General features: G+C 36.7%; 1 protein-coding gene across 1 annotated transcript in view; it reads right to left on the bottom strand.

Moving 5' to 3' along the window:
• Positions 1-5,262: 5,262 nt before the first annotated feature.
• Positions 5,263-21,244, bottom strand: part of LOC131936734 (uncharacterized) — a 28,954-nt gene continuing 12,972 nt past the window's right edge. The window contains exon 7 of the mRNA XM_059293794.1: positions 5,263-5,326. Within this exon, the coding sequence (XP_059149777.1) occupies positions 5,273-5,326 (54 nt within the window). The 3' untranslated portion in view covers positions 5,263-5,272. The remainder of the gene's footprint in view (positions 5,327-21,244) is intronic.

Here is a 21,244-nt window from a genome sequence, read left to right as displayed (position 1 = left end):
TCTCCTAACCCTAACCATCCGTGTGTCTGTCCCCAGTCTCCTAACCCTAACCATCCGTGTGTGTGTCTGCCCCCAGTCTCCTAACCCTAACCATCCGTGTGTCTGTCCCAAGTCTCCTAACCCTAACCATCCGTGTGTGTGTCTGTCCCCAGTCTCCTAACCCTAACCATCCGTGTGTGTGTGTCTGTCCCCAGTCTCCTAACCCTAACCATCCGTGTGTGTGTCTGTCCCCAGTCTCCTAACCCTAACCATCCGTGTGTGTGTCTGTCCCCAGTCTCCTAACCCTAACCATCCGTGTGTGTGTGTCTGTCCCCAGTCTCCTAACCCTAACCATCCGTGTGTCTGTCCCCAGTCTCCTAACCCTAACCATCCGTGTGTCTGTCCCCAGTCTCCTAACCCTAACCATCCGTGTGTGTGTCTGCCCCCAGTCTCCTAACCCTAACCATCCGTGTGTCTGTCCCCAGTCTCCTAACCCTAACCATCCGTGTGTGTGTCTGTCCCCAGTCTCCTAACCCTAACCATCCGTGTGTGTGTCTGTCCCCAGTCTCCTAACCCAAACCATCCGTGTGTGTGTCTGTCCCCAGTCTCCTAACCCTAACCATCCGTTTGTGTGTCTGTCCCCAGTCTCCTAACCCAAACCATCCGTGTGTGTGTCTGTCCCCAGTCTCCTAACCCTAACCATCCGTGTGTGTGTCTGTCCCCAGTCTCCTAACCCTAACCATCCGTGTGTGTGTGTCTGTCCCCAGTCTCCTAACCCTAGCCATCCGTGTGTGTGTCTGTCCCCAGTCTCCTAACCCTAACCATCCGTGTGTGTGTCTGTCCCCAGTCTCCTAACCCTAACCATCCGTGTGTGTGGCTGTCCCCAGTCTCCTAACCCTAACCATCCGTGTGTCTGTCCCCAGTCTCCTAACCCTAACCATCCGTCTGTGTGTCTGTCCCCAGTCTCCTAACCCTAACCATCCGTCTGTGTGTCTGTCCCCAGTCTCCTAACCCTAACCATCCGTCTGTGTGTCTGTCCCCAGTCTCCTAACCCTAACCATCCGTCTGTGTGTCTGTCCCCAGTCTCCTAACCCTAGCCATCCGTGTGTGTGTCTGTCCCCAGTCTCCTAACCCTAACCATCCGTGTGTGTGTGTCTGTCCCCAGTCTCCTAACCCTAACCATCCGTGTGTCTGTCCCCATTCTCCTAACCCAAACCATCCGTGTGTCTGTCCCCAGTCTCCTAACCCTAACCATCCGTGTGTGTGTCAGTCCCCAGTCTCCTAACCCTAACCATCCGTGTGTGTGTGTCTGTCCCCAGTCTCCTAACCCTAACCATCCGTGTGTCTGTCCCCATTCTCCTAACCCAAACCATCCGTGTGTCTGTCCCCAGTCTCCTAACCCTAACCATCCGTGTGTGTGTCAGTCCCCAGTCTCCTAACCCTAACCATCCGTGTGTGTGTGTCTGTCCCCAGTCTCCTAACCCTAACCATCCGTGTGTCTGTCCCCATTCTCCTAACCCAAACCATCCGTGTGTCTGTCCCCAGTCTCCTAACCCTAACCATCCGTCTGTGTGTCTGTCCCCAGTCTCCTAACCTTAACCATCCGTCTGTGTGTCTGTCCCCAGTCTCCTAACCCTAACCATCCGTGTATGTCTGTCCCCAGTCTCCTAACCCTAACCATCCGTGTGTGTGTCTGTCCCCAGTCTCCTAACCCTAACCATCCGTCTGTGTGTCTGTCCCCAGTCTCCTAACCCTAACCATCCGTGTGGTGTGGCTGTCCCCAGTCTCCTAACCCTAACCATCCGTGTGTGTGTGTGTCCCCAGTCTCCTAACCCTAACCATCCGTGTGTGTGTCTGTCCCCAGTCTCCTAACCCTAACCAACCGTGTGTGTGTCTGTCCCCAGTCTCCTAACCCTAACCATCCGTGTGTGTGTCTGTCCCCAGTCTCCTAACCCTAACCAACCGTGTGTGTGTCTGTCCCCAGTCTCCTAACCCTAACCATCCGTGTGTCTGTCTCCAGTCTCCTAACCCTAACCATCCGTGTGTGTGGCTGTCCCCAGTCTCCTAACCCTAACCATCCGTGTGTGTGTCTGCCCCCAGTCTCCTAACCCTAACCATCCGTGTGTCTGTCCCCAGTCTCCTAACCCTAACCATCCGTATGTGTGTCTGTCACCAGTCTCCTAACCCTAACCATCCGTCTGTGTGTCTGCCCCCAGTCTCCTAACCCTAACCATCCGTGTGTCTGTCCCCAGTCTCCTAACCCTAACCATCCGTGTGTCTGTCCCCAGTCTCCTAACCCTAACCATCCGTGTGTGTGTCTGTCCCCAGTCTCCTAACCCTAGCCATCCGTGTGTGTGTCTGTCCCCAGTCTCCTCACCTCCTAAAATACCCAGGTCCTCGAGCTTCAGCGTGGGATATTTCCGCCCAGGTAGGTGCGAGATCTACCTCACGGTCATCTCTGGCCAGAGATTCCCCAGCCATAAATCACCGTCCTGGCTGATCGCAATGGCCACTCTCTGACCACCTGCGCCAGTCCCAGTCCTATCACATTACGGCCTGGCCGCGAAAAGAGTGTGTGACCGGCTAGAGTCCCCCCCCCCCCTCCTCAATAAATCACTAAATGACGCCCTGGTCGTCCCACGTTGAAACAATGTAAGATCCCATGGGATCGTAACAATATTTTAACTTTTAACTGCATCAAAATGGTAATTAATCCCATATTATCGTTATTAATACTACTTTTTGGGGCGCCTTTGGTGAAATACGTGGGCACGACATCCCCCAACTGTCTTCCCGCACCGAAGTTCCACCCATTAATATATCTGAGTTGTTCATTCCTTGGGATTTAAAACACTTTATTTTTTTTTTTGTTTTTCTTTCTGGTTTTATGCTATTAACATATATTAAAATAACATACTTTAAAAAAATATGGTCATACACACACACTATGCTTTTCTTTTATTTCGTAGAAACAGTGCAGGCTATATTACACCCAAGGTCTCAGCAGTTTCCCATGGGACGCCATAATGTCTATAACCCGATAACCCGATATCCCTGTTTTTTTAAAATATAAGAATATTCTAGAAAGTTTAGGGGAGATCACTCCCGGTTTATTTTTTATTAGCTATTGTTTTTTGTGTTCTTTGTAAATCATTTTTAACATAATGATAATCTATTGGTTAATGTGTTTTAAGATAAAGTTTAGGGGAGATCACTGACACTTTATTTTCAAAATACATTTACTGAAATATGGCTGGAGACGTGATGTGGCTGTGGGCGTGTTAAGTATCCTCATATATGTTAAAGGATATAGTATCTTCTATTATTTTCATATTGTGTATTCGTATGTATATTACAGTTCTTATTATTGCTTAGCATTGTTATCTAGTGATATCTACTGTTGTGTATGTTGTCAGTTGCTATATACCCCCAGACTTAGACAGAAGAACCCAACATTGGGGGCCCTTACATGGCGACCACTACCAGGAGTTCTAGATGAAAACTAATCAGCGACTTGAAGGGGAGGGGAAGTTAGTCGGGCTGAGCATCTCTCAACTGACCAGTCGTAACATTCAAAAGATCAAACTCTCAACTGATCAGTCGTAACATTCAAAACATCAAACTCTCAACAGACCAGTCGTAACATTCAAAAGATCAAACTCTCAACAGACCAGTCGTAACATTCAAAAGATCAAACTCTCAACTGACCAGTCGTAACATTCAAAAGATCAAACTCTCATCAGACCTGTCGTAACATTCAAAACATCAAACTCTCAACTGACCAGTCGTAACATTCAAAAGATCAAACTCTCAACTGACCAGTCGTAACATTCAAAAGATCAAACTCTCATCAGACATGTCGTAACATTCAAAAGATCAAACTCTCAACTGACCAGTCTTAACACACAATAGACCAACCTCTCTCAACACACCTTTTTCACTATACAAGACACAACCCCTTTTCAACAGACCAGTCAGACCTATCAAGCATTCAATACGACAGATATTCGTACACAACAGTACAACCCTGATGCCACTATCTACTTCAAAGTGAATTAGCAGGTAGCTGGAAATTGCTAAACTAGGGTCGCAGCATTATGATCTCATCTGTAGCCCTTGACCCGTTGTACAAGAGCAGAATAATGATAAAAGCTGTTATATATGAACATTAAAAAGCAAGTCATAAATACACATTTTGATGATGATTTGCCTGATTAAAAAAATATGTTGCCATTTTTATGTTTCTTCGTGTGACTTTTATTTAAAGATAAAAAATAAAATTTTTTATTGCGTTTTGTAAAATGTGTAAACCTTAAGTCATTATTAATGTAGTAAATGTGTTATTTTTCATTCATAATATATCTGACAGTAAGGTTTATATTATTACTATTATCATTCTACAAACGCAGCGCCCACAAGATTAAGTAAAATAAACTGTGAGAATAGAAAGATGTAATAAATAAAGCATAACCTTGAACAATCAACAAGTCTAGTAAAGTGATAAAGGCATACAAAGAAAAGCGTGGGTGTCTTCCTGAACATTAGTAAAGGTATCCAATAGATACTAAATTGACCCACGCTTTTCTTTATAGTTATTTAAATAGTAGTCTATAATTTATTTTCTACTTTTTAGTGCATTAGTACATAAAAACTTGTTATTAAAACGTTTTTTATGAAAAGAAATGTTTATTGTTTTTGTCAGGCTTTAAGGAACCAAAGTTTAATTTCAATGTTTTTCTGTCAGATATGTTTATTTGGGGGGGGGGGGGGGGAGACTTTACTGACTGTATGACATCATTTGTCAAATTTTTAAGAAAGACTTTACTAATTGTATGACATCATTTCTCATATTTGTTGGGAAAGATTTTAATAACTCAGTTATAGAGTGAGTAACATGCACGAGCATCTATTGACGTTTCTCTTTTAGTCATTGATCTGCTTATTTGTGATTAATGGTAATTACAGACAATACTTTAACTATGGTGCTCTAAAACTATCAACAATTGACGAAGTGTGCGACTAAATACGTTCACACGTATCAGGACGACATTAAAAGCCAGAATCTCTCCACGTCTGGTTAGTGTATAGTGGTCTTTAGTTTTGCTTCAGCGATCCTTAAAACGTCTCTAATTCTACTCCATCATGAAAGTTTATCGTTACAGTAAATTTAAAAATACGGGTTTTAAAAATGATCAAAATTATCAACACAACAAAATTCAATTACACAAACTAAAAGTTGTAGGACTGACACGTCACTTCCTTTATCCGTGCCTGCATTTGATTGGCCGACAACTTACAGCAGACGGGAGAAATGGTGCCTACTTGGTGCTGGTGTATGGTAAGTCTTCTAAGGACATTACAACAATAAAGTAAATAACTGGAGCTATATTTAAGACAGTCATTAGATTATTGATTTTTGTATTTCTAATTGGCGTATAGAGTTTTTATAGTCACGTGACACCAACAGACGTATCTTTGTTCAAGACAAATCACACAGATTATGGGACAGATACAATACTTTATCACAAATCACACAGGTTATGGGACAGATACAGATCCATATCACAAATCACACAGATTATGGGACAGATACAATACTTTATCACAAATCACACAGGTTATGGGACAGATACAATTCCTTATCACAAATCACACAGGTTATAGGACATATACAATTCCTTATTACAAATCACACATATTATGGGACAGATACAATTCCTTATCACAAATCACACAGGTTATGGGACAGATACAATTCCTTATCACAAATCACACAGATTATGGGACAGATACAATTCCTTATCACAAATCAGACATTTTATGGGACAGATACAATAAATTATCACAAATCACACAGGTTATGGGACAGATACAATTCCTTATCACAAATCACACAGGTTATGGGACAGATACAATAAGTTATCACAAATCACATAGGTTATGGGACAGATACAATTCCCTATCACAAATCACACAGGTTATGGGACAGATACAATTCCTTATCACAAATCACACAGGTTATGGGACAGATACAATTCCCTATCACAAATCACACAGGTTATGGGACAGATACAATTCCCTATCACAAATCACACAGGTTATGGGACAGATACAATTCCTTATCACAAATCACACAGGTTATGGGACAGATACAATTCCCTATCACAAATCACACAGGTTATGGGACAGATACAATTCCCTATCACAAATCACACAGGTTATGGGACAGATACAATTCCTTATCACAAATCACACAGGTTATGGGACAGATACAATTCCCTATCACAAATCACACAGGTTATGGGACAGATACAATTCCCTATCACAAATCACACATATTATGGGACAGATACAAGTACAGATTTTCTTGACGTCACAAAACACGACCTAACGTCTTTATTCTTAACAAAAAAAAAAACCTCTATATAAAACCAATCAGCCGTAACTTCCTGTTTCTGTCCGTGTGTTAATGAAGCAACGACCGTGTATCATGACAACACACTTTGACCTACATAACATGTTGGAGCTAACAAACAAGATAAAACGTGTTTGTACATTTTACAACACGAAATTTAAATTTGTACTTCACAATATAATGATTTAAAAAACAATGTATATTGCTTTATTTTGTTTTTTACTAAAACTAATAAAATAAATGTTTAATACAGGCACTAGTACAACATTGTGCTGTTATTGACTTTATACCTCGTGTATCTTGTGTTGAAGCTTATAACATAAATGCTCTAGATAATGACCTGTACAATATCGCGTTAAAGCATGTCTCACAGATGTTGAAATAACTAAAGAAATACGTCATTGTATGTAGTTACTTGATCAACAAATATGGGTTGAGTTAGTGGATAGTTAAATTATTATAGTACTCAAATTTGATGTCTAAGGCCAGTTAAACTCAGTTGACATTGTAACAATAGTGGACATTGTAGTTTTAGTGGACATTGTAGTTATATTGGACATTATAGTTCTAGTTATTTCAGCTCTCTTTTACTTTAAATAATATTCTGTCTCTAATATGGGCCATTACTCTCTCAGATTTTAGTCCCCCAAACACCAGCCTCAGTTGCACCTTGTGTAATTCATGATTCAAGTAATTCACCCAACACTACCATTCCGCCAAAGATTCTCTGTAAACATTCCGTCAAACACCTTAAACCATTTATAAACTTCATAGAGCCACTAGATAGACATCGAGAAATAAAATGACACCATCGCTTAGATAAAAGTTCCAGTTTTTTTAGTTCTCATACGATTTTACAATCGTCAGTATTCAACAAGTTGGGATGTTAAATATGAGAGTAGCGGCTTTGATGTTGGGTGTCATTAAAAAAAAAGTATTAGAACATTGTACTGGCTAATTAAAGTCACCTTTACCAAAACTCGTTGAAACATGTTCAGTACATGTTTGATTTAAAGTTAATCATGCACAACAAACTGTTTAATATAACGTAAGAACCTGTTGAATGTGGGCTGGCATTGCTTTATCTAATACGTCATTGTCACGTCACGTGATCTTAAGTCTTTCAATCAACGCTTGAATACATTTAGCTTCGCTGTTGACGTTACCGTAAGGAACAAAACAGGACCGTGTGCCATTGTGTGAACCAGCCTATTGAAATAAAACACCGCGGCTATAGAAAGACTGTGGCCCCTGTGGCTTTATACGTTAACGATTGATTCCCACAGAAATAGGAATATAGGGTATTATGGCGTCATTTTTTATTTATTCATTTATTCAATTACGATAACAATAGCAGGCACGAAGGCCTTTTTCAAATTGGCCGTTTTAAAATAAACAAATAAAACAACAATTCAATAACAGCATTAAATAAACCGGGAGTAATCTCCCCTAAACTTTCTCGAATATTCTTATATAAATCGGAATATAGACATGATTTTTAATTACTTAAACTTTTGAACATAGAATAGAATCTCGTAGAAAAAAGAATTGCGCACCAAGTGAACGCCAAATAAAGATGTGCATAATAGTGTGCAATATTATTAGTACTTTATAAATTTACATGTGTTTTTTGCGAAATCGGAAATAGCGTAAATTATTACTTCCGTTCAACGGAAATTACTCAAAATTCGACAGAAGGTAGAGAATTAGATCTTTTACTTACATGTGAAATTTCATTTATCTATTTGAAACAGTACTCAAGTTATAGGCTTTTGAAAAATTCAAAGTAGAAAAAGTACCACTTCCGATCTCGATGTTTTTTCTGCACGATTACAAGACTTTCTCTATACTTCGTATATACGAGAAAATAAAAATCCGTTTTGTTTTGAATATATGTTCAGATGTAGATAGCTTTATTTTATTAGGAAGATTTTTCCACAAATTAGAACCAGAGTAGGCGAAGCTATTTTTTGGAAGAAAGTTGTATATGGGATCGGTAAATTAAGACGACGATTTACTTTTATGTTAAAAGAAAATAGGTCTAATAAGTAAGAGGGGGCTTTTTCGTGGAATATTTTATATAAAAACATTGATTTAGTATACATTATTTTTTATTATTTAATGGAAGTATTTTAGTTGTAATAAAAGAAACCAGACTACTAGACAAGCCAGTAACCAGTTTTATAGCCCTTTTTTGTAATTCTGGAGTGTTGTTTTATCAAGAAATATTTAATAAAAATAGTGATTTATTTCTTCTTGTCTTAAATTGTTACGATCTTTTGATCCTGTTTAGACCGTCCCCACAACAAGGCTTATAAAACCTGGTCACATATTCTTGTTTATTTAAAGATATCAAAAGCCAGTACAATTATACTTGTTGCCATAACACATGACATTAGAACAACATTTTCTTCTTCTTTGTTCTTAATTATAATTTTGGACACAGTGCAGTATTACGTGTCAATATGTTATGTGCCCGTTGACATCTGTCTGCTTTAAATTCTGAATTTTATTCCATAGCTTTTCCACCTACACCAGGTAAACAATCAATAACTGTCAATCCAGGTGTGACAACCAATCGCTAGTCGTACCAGATGTTTCATTGACTTTATGATAAACGGTTTATGGTCAATGTATAACATAGCTTGGCAGTATAAGACAAGTACTTTGCCTGTGTAACACATCAAGTCCACTTTTATGACTTCACATGATGTACGCTATGACTGAATGACTGAATGACTCAACGACTGCATGACTGAATGACTGCATGACTGATTGACTGAATGACCGAATGTCCGAATGACGGAATGACAGAATGACCGTATGACCGAATAACCGAATGATCGAATGACCGAATGACCGAATGAACTAATGTCCGAATGACCGAATGACAAATGACCGAATGACCGAATGACCGGATGACCGGATGACTGACTGACTGAATGAACGAATGAACGAATGAACGAATGAACGAATGAACGAATGAACGAATGAACGAATGAACGAATGAACGAATGAACGAATGAACGAATGAACGAATGAACGAATGAACGAATGAACGAATGAACGAATGAACGAATGAACGAATGAACGAATGAACGAATGAACGAATGAACGAGTGAACGAATGAACGAATGAACGAATGAACGAATGAACGAATGAACGAATGAACGAATGAACGAATGAACGAATGAACGAATGAACGAATGAACGAATGAACGAATGAACGAATGAACGAATGAACGAATGAACAAATGAACGAATGAACGAATGAACGAATGAACGAATGAACGAATGAACGAATGAACGAATGAACGAATGAACGAATGAACGAATGAACGAATGAACGAATGAACGAATGAACGAATGAACGAATGAACGAATGAACGAATGAACGAATGAACGAATGAACGAATGAACGAATGAACGAATGAACGAATGAACGAATGAACGAATGAACGAATGAACGAATGAACGAATGAACGAATGAACGAATGAACGAATGAACGAATGAACGAATGAACGAATGAACGAATGAACGAATGAACGAATGAACGAATGAACGAATGAACGAATGAACGAATGAACGAATGAACGAATGAACGAATGAACGAATGAACGAATGAACGAATGAACGAATGAACGAATGAACGAATGAACGAATGAACAAATGAACGAATGAACGAATGAACGAATGAACGAATGAACGAATGAACGAATGAACGAATGAACGAACGAACGAACAATCGAACGCACGAACGAACGAACGAACGAACGAACAAACGAACAAACGAACGAACGAACGAACGAACGAATGAACGAACGAACGAACGAACGAACGAACGAATGAAGGAACGAACGAATGAACGAATGAACGAATGAACGGACGAACGAACGAAAGGACGGACGAACGAACAGACGCACGGACGAACGCACGAATGAACGAACGAACGAACGAACGAACGAACGAACGAACGAACGAACGAACGAACGAACGAACGAACGAACGAACGAACGAACGAACGAACGAACGAACGAATAAAAGAATGAACGAATAAACGATTGAACGAATTAACGAATTAACGAATTAACGAATTAACGAATTAACGAATTAACGAATTAACAAATTAACGAATAAACGAATGAACGAATGAACGAATGAATGAATTAATGAATTAATGAATGACCGAATGACCGAATGACCGAATGACCGAATGATCGTATGATCGAATGTCTGAATGATTAAATGACTGAATGACTGTGCGACTGTAAATATATTCATACGTAAATCCTATAGTAAGCTGTCAGTTAACTTAACTTACATTACCCTTAAAAATATACCATGACCTACAGTGGTGATTTGGTGTATACATTAAAGAATTCAATGTCAGAGTTTCTTGAGAAGAGAAATCCTGTTTAAGCTTGCTATTTGTTTTAACCTTATTTGATTTAATTTTCAAGAAAATCTTCTTTAGAAACTACAACCTTGATATAGCTGTGTATGTCGAGCTAGCGTAAGCAGAGGTCGTCAATAGTCCAAATCCACTGAGGTGTGACGATTAGTGCAGTACTTGCATAAGCCTGTCACAGACGATTCAAAAACCGTATTTAAGTTTTCTACTTTCTATTTGTGCTTGTGTAATCAATACTTCCACTGGTGTGTTTGACAGGAAAGTTCTGCGTGTGTGTTAATTGAATAAAAAAACTTGACACGTTTGGACGGGATCGTTAATAGTAAAATACGTTATTTGTATTTTGTCGATTTCCCTCACCCTTCTTTCACAATTACATATTATATAAAAAATACTTAAAAAAAACTTTTTAAAAAACCACGTTTTTCTTGTGGACTAAAAAGTAGAAAATAACTATTTACATACATTTGATGACAAAAAACGTGGGTACGTTCACCATCAAATTTCCCGACCCATCTGCCCGACCCACGTTTTTTGTCATCAAATGTATGTAAATAGTTATTTTCTACTTTTTAGTCCACAAGAAAAACGTGGTTTTTTAAAAAGTTTTTTTTAAGTATTTTATTTTCTCCTTTTTAGTCCGTTGCTACACATGAAAAACGTGGTTTTTAAAAAAAGTTTTTTATATAGTTTATTTTCTACTTTATCCAATGACTTGATTAAGTATGACTTCACTAAGTGTTTATAAATACACGGACTAAAAATCTTGAGCGACCAGGATTCGAACCTGGGTTGTCGCGGCCACAACGCGAAGTACTAACAACTATACGATCACGGCCAGCGCGCTCACATCGATTGGGGCCGAAGTAACTGTGTCAATAGGCCTTCAGTCTTGTCGGTATCTTTAGAAATCATGTCCTCAATTTTATGGTCCTTAGGGCGTAATTAAATTAAGCTAATTACGGTCTATAATTGCTAGTTTTTATGATTGCATCTGAAATTGTTAGGCGAAAGTAGCCTGCATGCCAAATTTCAGAACTGTAGAGCAATCAGAAGTGGGCTAATTTTCGATGTCAATTTTAACAACAAACAAACAAATCCACAAACGCGAAGCTGAGTTAAGAAAAACGTGTTAAAAATAAGACTGCACCCCCCCCCCTAACCTGTACGGCTCACTTCAACCATCCCTTACTTAATCTTAGGAATAAGTAAATAATCTCTAAAGAAATTAAACTGATTTTAAAAATAAAAGAAAAACAATTAATTTTTTTGTTAACCGTAGCTAGCAGGGAAGATTAAGCCACAAACATCGATCTTTATAATATATATAATTTACTAGCGTGCCCGTCCCCGAGCGTTGCCGCGGGGATATTAAAAAATATGAAGAAATAATTTAAGAGTGTTTCATCACTGCTTTATAAATCCAATATTTTTAGACGCGTGACCTTGTTTTCTAAAACTGGGTTATTTAAATGTAAACAACGCCTGCACTTGGATCAGATTTATCGGGGCACTGGTTTACTTACACTACTGAATGAAAATCTTGAGTGTAAGTTTATCACTAACCGTAAGTGAGATAGAACACACTTTGGTGATCGCCCAGGTGTCAAGGTCGTAGAATAGCGCACTCGTGAGCCCCCGAGTCCAGTTTTTACGACTCGATAACGCATAAAACGCCAAAATATAAAATATATTTGTATTTATAATTTTTGCCTGATTAAAATAAGTCCTATATACTCCGGATGTGATGAAGGACTGAGGAGTAAAATGGTGAAAACCGTCAAAATTTCATGTTATTTTTCTGCACTATTACAATACTTTCTCTATACTTCGTATATACGAGAAAATAAAAAGGAAAAAAAATAAATGTATCATTCACATGATGTGACTCAAACCCTTACCACTATCAACTATTAGCGTAATTCCGATTAGGTGCAAAATTAGTCTGATAGCTTACTTAGAAAGTACGCGAAAGAAATTTGAATTACGCGAATGGGCACATTATTTCAAATTAAATTATATCCCTAATTAGCTAAGTCCATAGCTAAACAAACAAAGATTTCTATAAAATAATTAAGACCTGAATTAGTTTAGTATAGAAACTTATAATTGGTATAGATTCTAGATCGAGAGAAGCTAGGTCTAGATCTGGAATCTAATGCTGGCTAAAAGTCTAGTTTTTTTCTGTAGCTCTAGATCTAGAATCTAATTAGATAATTCCCTTGTATTCTCAAATTAGAATATCCTTGAAGCTAAAAAGTAAAGATTTATATAAAAATAATTAAGGACTAAAATAGTTAATAAATAACCTCAACAATTTAATGTGTTGTTATAATTGTTTTTGTTTAACTAATCAACTCTGGTTTGACCTAAATTTTAGATATAGAAATCTAGATCTACATCTAGGTTCTACTTTACTTTGACATTCCCTTCCAACGACAGCTTCTTCTTCTTCTTCGTTCTTAATTATTAGTATTGAAGGGGATCGAGATTTATCTACCAGTGGGTTTGAACTCGAGACTGTTCGAATTTATCAACCATGAGCTTTTTGCCGACTCGACCACGCATCCAACACATTGACTCCGATTTCAGCATGCTTTTCTTTTTGGATTTGCTTCCATAGCCTTTGTCCAACCAAGAACCGACTCGACCACGCCGATCCCTCCAACGACATCTGATCTGTGTATCTAGTAAAATTTATTGTATACTCAAATTAGAAGAACTGCTAAAATTCTATATCATACGCCGCTATTTAGTTGTTTTATTTTCTACTTTTCAGTATTTCATAATTTGTGAATTCGACAGTACCAATGCTGCCACTGAAAATATTTGCTTTAAAACACTATCAGTAGGTAGTTTAGGACGATACTACCCCCATCCTCCTTTTGCCCAACCCCTACACCCCCCCCCCCGTGAAAGCGGCCTCGTCTTAGTTACCTCCCCTAAGTTTAAAATCGTTTCGAACTAAATTATCTGCCCATAATAGCCGTCACTAAACCCGGCTCTACGATTGTAACACTAGTAACAATGTAATTTAAATTTAAGATTGATTTCCACGAGTCAGGAGTTTAACGTGTATGAACCAATGATCAACGTGACCGTACATGATATTAATTGCTAGCTACGAAAATATCAAGACGACTTGTAAAGTCCAATCCTGAATCGAACTTTTCATTTAGAAACGTGCTTTGGGTGCCTCTAGTGCAGGGGTGTAAACATTTAAGTTTGTAAAGCCACTCCTGTTTTGAAATTATTTCAGCGTTCTATTCATAGCTACGATAGAGACGATTCAAATATTTTCAAACGTCGAAACATAAACACAAAACATTCAAATATTCTTTAGTCTTGCCGATTTCATTCGTTAAAGGAATATTTAAGAACGATTTCTTCAATAAATTAAGTTCGAATCTACCTATATTTAAACATATATATATATATATATATATATATATATATATATATATATATATATATATATATATATATATATATATATATATATATGTATGTATATGTATATATATATATATATATATATATATATATATATATATATATATATATATATATATATAACTGACTTATATTTTAAATAATTTAAACTTTTTTTATGGAAAACACAAATGTAAACATTTTTAATAGCGCCGATTTAAAAACTCTTTGCTTCTCTTACTTAAAATTTGAAATCTCGTTAGCCAGGGTCAGGTAAATTCTCAAACTATCATTATCAGTTTTTACGTTTTTTAAAAAACTTAACAATAGCGCAAGTAACTTGTATTTCTTTTTTTTAACGATTTAATAAACAAATTCACAATTGGTTTAAAAATTCTAGCTAGCTAATACGATAAGAAGTTGGTGACCTACTTACAAGCCCTATAGCGACAAACATCTTTTATATCTAAAAAAACATATTTCCCATCGGTTTGCCCATCTTGCTAACTTTGACGTTATGTTGGACACAGTTAGACGTAACGTGCCGTAACTCGATTAGACTTGTCTAGCTATTTACTGATACATCAACATACCCTCAAGCAGTCCATTAGCATGTCAACACGCTGTCATTCAACCGTCATACCTGCTTTCAATAGATAAAATAAAATCTGAATTTACACAAACCAATTTACTTTGCGCTGTGTTTTACTTAACAGATTGTTTAGTTTGTTTTAATTGACGATTGTACAGGTACGAAGATAACAGGCTAAACCATTTATTTTTAATCTTTGAGTTAGTGCCATATTCGTGTAGTACTCAAGGTTTTCATGCGGTAATGTAGGAAACCCGTGTCCCGATATTTATGATCCAAGTGCAAGCATTGTTTACATTTAAAGAACTCACTTTTAGAAAACAAGGTAACGAGTCTAAGAATATAGGATTGGTAACGCATGGATGAAACCCTTCTTATATATTTCGTCGGACTTTCTAACTTTCTACTATTCCCGCGGCAACGCGCGGGGACGGGTACGCTAGTATATATATAAATACATACATATATATATATATATATATATATATATATATATATATATATACATATATATATATATATATATATATATATATATATATATATATATATATATATATATATGATATATATATATATATATATATATATATATATATATATATATATATATATATATATATATATATATATATATATATGATAACATTTTTGTTTTAGGGGGGGGGGGATGGTGCTGCACCGTGTTACACCTGACCTAGCGACGCCACTGATGAAAACATTTTTTATGCTTTAAAAAAATCGGTACGCGTCCCAACAAACTTACCTTTATACAACACAAATCACACAGTTATTTTCTTGACGTCACAAAACCGCACCTAACTCCTTTATTCTTTACCAAAAACACCCTCTATAAAACCAATCAAGCGTACCTTCCTGTTTCTGTCTGTGTGTTAATGAAGCAACGACCGTGTACAATGTCAGCAGACTTTGACCTACCTAACATGTTGGAGCTAACAAACAAGATAAAACGTGTTTGTACATTTTATAACACGAACTAACGATTTATAATTCACAATTTGAAGAGCCCAGTGCTAAAAGTACTTAAGTCACATTTTTGTGAAAATCAAACCAAGCATTGATCGTTATTCCTCTAGTTTAACTTTATCTTATAAACAAATAGTGATACTGAAGAATTTATTTAATTTGCTCTTCCAAACAAACAAATAATATAAAAACGTAATGTTTCATAGTAAATTTTAATCTTTGAACTCATTTTTCTCAAAATGTTGTTTTTGTGACTTAAGTACTTTTAGCACTAAGGTCTTCATTTAATGATTGAAAAAGTTATTTTGCCGTATTCTTGTACTGAAACTGATACATACAAGTTTATTACGGGCCCTAGTACAACATCGTGTTGTCATACACTTAACACGTCTTGATTCTTGTGTTGAAACTTATAACATAAACTAGAATACCCGTCATCCGTTGGATAACTGTGGGTTTCGGGGGTCATCAATCAAAAAACATCACGTCTGTCACTCAGAGGCATAGCGACCCTTCCCGGCGCCCGGGGACAAACGTTTCGATTTTAACACCCCCCCCCACCAAGATTTCGATTTTCAACCCCCCCCCCCCTCAAACTTTTGATGTGCACCCCCCCCCCCCACTCAAACTTTCGATTTGAACCCCCCTCAACCTTTCAATTTATTTTTCCAAACCATTTTGGCGCCCCAACATATGTCCCCCCCCTCCACCTCCCCCCACCCCCATCAATAAATTAATTAACGTCTTTAAATAAATTTGTGATTAACAGTCTGTCTGCATTAAAAAATTATTTTCTACCTACATACTATTTTACAGCTCTCCAGATAGAGTAGAACTTGTTTTTTAGTAGTATATAGTTGATCTATATGAGGACTTGTACAATATCGCGTTGAAGCATGTCTTACAAATGTTGAAATAAGTAAAGATATACGTCTTTGTATGTACTTGATTAACAAATATGCTTTGTGTATATGGACAGTTAAATTATAGTACTCAAATACTATGTCTAAGCATTTCAAACCCATTGGACATTGTATTTATAGTGGAAAATGTAGTTTTAGTGGACCAGGCATTGTGGATATTGTAGTTATGATTGACATTGATTTAATTGTAAATGTCATTGTATTCCCGCTGGGTGCCAGTAAAGAAAATTTATCAGACCATTCAGGTGTTTCTGCCATTCTCTCTTTGTACATGAGGTGCCAATGACGTTTATCCGGACATTTCAAAACGTTAGGTCAAGAATTCATAACGTCATAACATGATTATATAAATATCTGTCTAATATATGTATATGGGTACACAGGCAGGTAGTGGAGTATATACAGATCCGGTACAGGTACACAACAAGTACCTGTCCAGGTATCAGTGGGGCTCTGGTCTACAAACTGGGATATAATATTGTGGGGTGTATAGGGACTGAGTTAAATCAGTTTCTCTCAGGTTTATATTTTAAAATCGCTATAAACACTAGAAGCAACATATAAAAACTTGTTGCACCAAATCTAAACATCTTTTAAATATTTTCTACGAAAGCCACACACATCTCTAACACCAACTTCTATAAGCTGCATCAACCATATAGGATACCCAAACCTATACACTGTACAATGTTACAGTCTACAAAGTCTATAGACTTCAGTAGTAGGGACAAAAGTGTGTTGTTCTGGTTTGTGATATTTATCAGTCGGCTTGCAACACTTTACATAACCAAAACACATAGGCCCTACCACATTTATAATATTTTGTCTCTATTTGTACACAAATTGTCAATGAGTAATGTTTTAGTTTAAGCATTATAGCTTAAAATATTATATAATTTGTAATGATGTGTTATATCTAAAATCTAGCTACTTAGTACTAAACTAAAGTTGAGATTGTTAGTACATAATTTTGAAATGAAAGTGTCCACTTGTCAGAAAAGAAATGTATAACTTACAAAAGTATTAACAGAGTGTCGGTCGCTTGTGTTGTCCTATTGTAGTATTCAACTTTAAACATTCATAACATTCACTAAATTAAACTGTTTTAACCTCTAATAAATTTATTTACGTTTTGTTTTTCTACATAAACTTACACGAAGTCTTTTGGATTTTTAGATTCTTAAGATTCAATTGGTTTTGAGGCTTTTGGTATTTTGACTTTTGAAATCGATTTACACATAACAAATTATGTATGACCAAAGCAATTCATTCATATTAAATCACCCAATCACAATTATAAAGTTGGCAATAGCCCAGTTCACGAGGTCGCATTGTAATATAGCTAAAACACTATATCTCTATCGACGCCATTTGAAATGCTAAATGATCAATTAAATATAAAATATTTGCTGAGGTGACTATTAAAAGTTTGCACATGTTTGGATTTGTTCCAGAAAATTCAAATTGACCTGTTTGCACCATCAAATATTTCTAAAGATAGTTTCTTCACGCACCATAATATTCATACTTAAGCAGTACAGCACAGTTTATCACTGGCTTCAGCTAGTTGGAATTAGCTGAGTAAATACAATCTATGACTAACGAATTTGAACTTTAGCTCCATAAAAGAAAAAAAATTGTATCATACACGTTTTGTTTAAATGTTTCCTACTTTATTTCTGGATTGCGAGCCTCTTTCAGTCAATTCAGATAGTGTCCACAATAGAATGACTAAATGCTGGGAAAATATGACATGTATTCCTTTGACAAAAATTTGTATTAAATATAAAGTTTTCTAGTTCATAATAGTTCATAATACTAATTAAGCGTGCAAAAATGAGTTTGAAAAGTTGATTTGAGCAAAACTAGACAAGTTACATTTTGTTAATTTGAAGTACGCTTTATTTAATTCATTAAAAAGGTATAACAGTTGAACATGAAACACCATATTATGTCATCTCCCTAATTCATACAGCAATACTATTATCCTCTACACATTTCACACGTTAAGATAACGTCACGGATTTAATCATAATTTTATTTTTTCATTAGCATCAACTCCTTGACAAGTACGACAATGGATTTTAACGTATTAATTGGAGAAACAAAAACCTCCGTTTGCAGGTTACTTTTTGTTATTGCTCTTGGATTAACGATCAGGATAATAGCAGACGACGACTTCCTAGACGTGGACTGTCGATAACAAAACCTCCTCAATAATGTGACGATAATTGTAACAACTAACTTTTCTATCATTCTTCTGTCTATTTTTTATCTAATTTATCTGTGTACTAAATAATAAAAACAATGTGGCGTTACGTTATTATTACTCTAAAATGTATAACAAATTTCATCAACAAAGACATTTAACCCAACTATAACACAGAATTCAACATGTATTTTGTCATGTCGTGAGTTTAACATGTATTAACCAGTGATCAACGTGGCTATAAATAACGTCACTGATGACCTACGAACATATCAATATAGCTAACAGTCCAATACTGGATCAATATGTTTGGTAGAGACATGTTTTGGTTGTCAATGGTGCAGTGTTGTAAACATTTTAATTTTTTAAAGTCACTCCTGTAATTAAATTATTGCAATGCCCTATACATAACGGCTCAAGTCTTTCCAAATGTTGTATGATCATTGAAATATTCTTTTTAAAGCTCTTGACTTAGCAAATAAAAAGACAGTTCAAACACCTTTGGGCTTCTTAAAGAAATTATACTTTTAATCGATCAATATTAAACTTAGTTGCAACTGTCGAAAAATAAATCTGATGGGAAACATAATTGTTTGTTATATCAATGTTTAGGCAAATATATGTGTAGAAGCTATGTATATAAACCTCCAGTGGCGTAGCCAGGATCGTCTCATGGGGGTTTTATATTTTATTATGTATATATATATATATATATATATATATATATATATATATATATATATATATATATATATAATTCTCTTCTGGGAGACGTTAGAAAACAAGCTGCAAGCGCCTCCTTACAGTCCACTCTCTTTCTCTCTATCACTATCACTACCAACCCCACCCCACCCCACATAGTCTGGTGAGCTGTAGTCAAACTAAGTGTTTACAAATCGTAGGGCCGGGTTTAGTTTGAAACGATGTTAAACTTACAGGAGGTAACTAAGAAGAGGCTGCTTTCACGGCGGGGGGGGGGGGGGGGGTTGTAGGGTCGGGGTTAGGGGAAAGGGGGGGGGGGGGTTAGTGTTTTAAAGCAAATATTTTCAGTGGCAGCATTGGTACTGTCGAATTCACAAATTATGAATTACTGAAAAGTAGAAAATAAAACAACTAAATAGCGGCGTAAGATACGCCGCGGGTCGGCTCGTAAATATATAATTCTCTTCTGGGAGACGCTAGAAAACAAGCTGTAAACGCGCTCCCTACCATCCCCACCCCTACATGGTCTTAGTGAGCTGTGGTTAACGCTATGTTTACCTTCGTGAAGTCGGGTTTAGTGACGGCTATTAGGGGCAGATAATTTAGTTTGAAACGATTTTAAACGTGGGGGGGGGGGGAAGGAAAGGGAGGGGGGGTTATGGTCCTTAACGAGCTACTTATAGTGTTTTAAAGAAATATTTTCAGTGTCAGCGTTGGTACTGTCGAATTCACAAATTATGAATTACTGAAAAGTAGAAAAAACAACAACTAAATAGCGGCGTATGTTATGCCGCGGGCCGGCTCTTATATATATATATATATTATACTAGCTGTATGTCTTTACTTCGCTATCATGTAAAATAAATTGAAAGTACTCTGAAGTGATAAATTAAAAAAAACAATGTTGGCCGACAAAATAAAACATTATTTATCACTCTAAAACAAAAAAACAACTATACACACAGTGAGCGCAACACAATCTGTTTTGTAATCCTTGTAAAAAAAAACAATTTGAAATAATGATTCCTAGAAATATTAAGACAAACGAACTAGGGGAAATAATCACTCTCTTAATATAACTATGTATATTTCTACAAATTTAATTGCAAACGTCAAATCATATCACTAATTACTTTAGTATGTAGTATAGAAGCTTTACTTTATTCGTTTTTAAATTCTTCAAACAAACATGAAGCTATTTATGCAGTGGGGACTGGGAGGGGATAGATTTAAAAATCGTCAAACGAACGTGATGTCATTTATGGATGACCACTAAAACTCAGTAATCCAATGATAACGAGAATTCTAGTAACACTTAGTCGTATCGTGGTATTTCTATTTGGCGAAACTTTGACACCAACTTTTACGGACGTTTATATATGTGATGTGACGTTGATACATTCTATTGCTTAATCGTGACCCAATAGTGGAGTGGTGACTGTCGTGATTGTAGGTCCTGTGATTGATGTCTATGTTAATCCCTTCATACTAACTATGAAAAGCAAACAACAAAAGTGGACGGAAGAACATGCTAAACAATGGAACTTGATGGGAGACGGCGCTCTAACTAGATGAAGGCACACTGATTTGCAG

This window comes from Physella acuta, unplaced genomic scaffold (assembly GCF_028476545.2).
Source record: "Physella acuta isolate Inbredline_101_S28 unplaced genomic scaffold, ASM2847654v3 ptg000186l, whole genome shotgun sequence".
Lineage (NCBI taxonomy): Eukaryota > Metazoa > Mollusca > Gastropoda > Physidae > Physella > Physella acuta.
The sequence above is the reverse complement of the archived record's forward strand: the minus strand, read 5'-3'. Positions and strand labels throughout refer to the sequence as shown.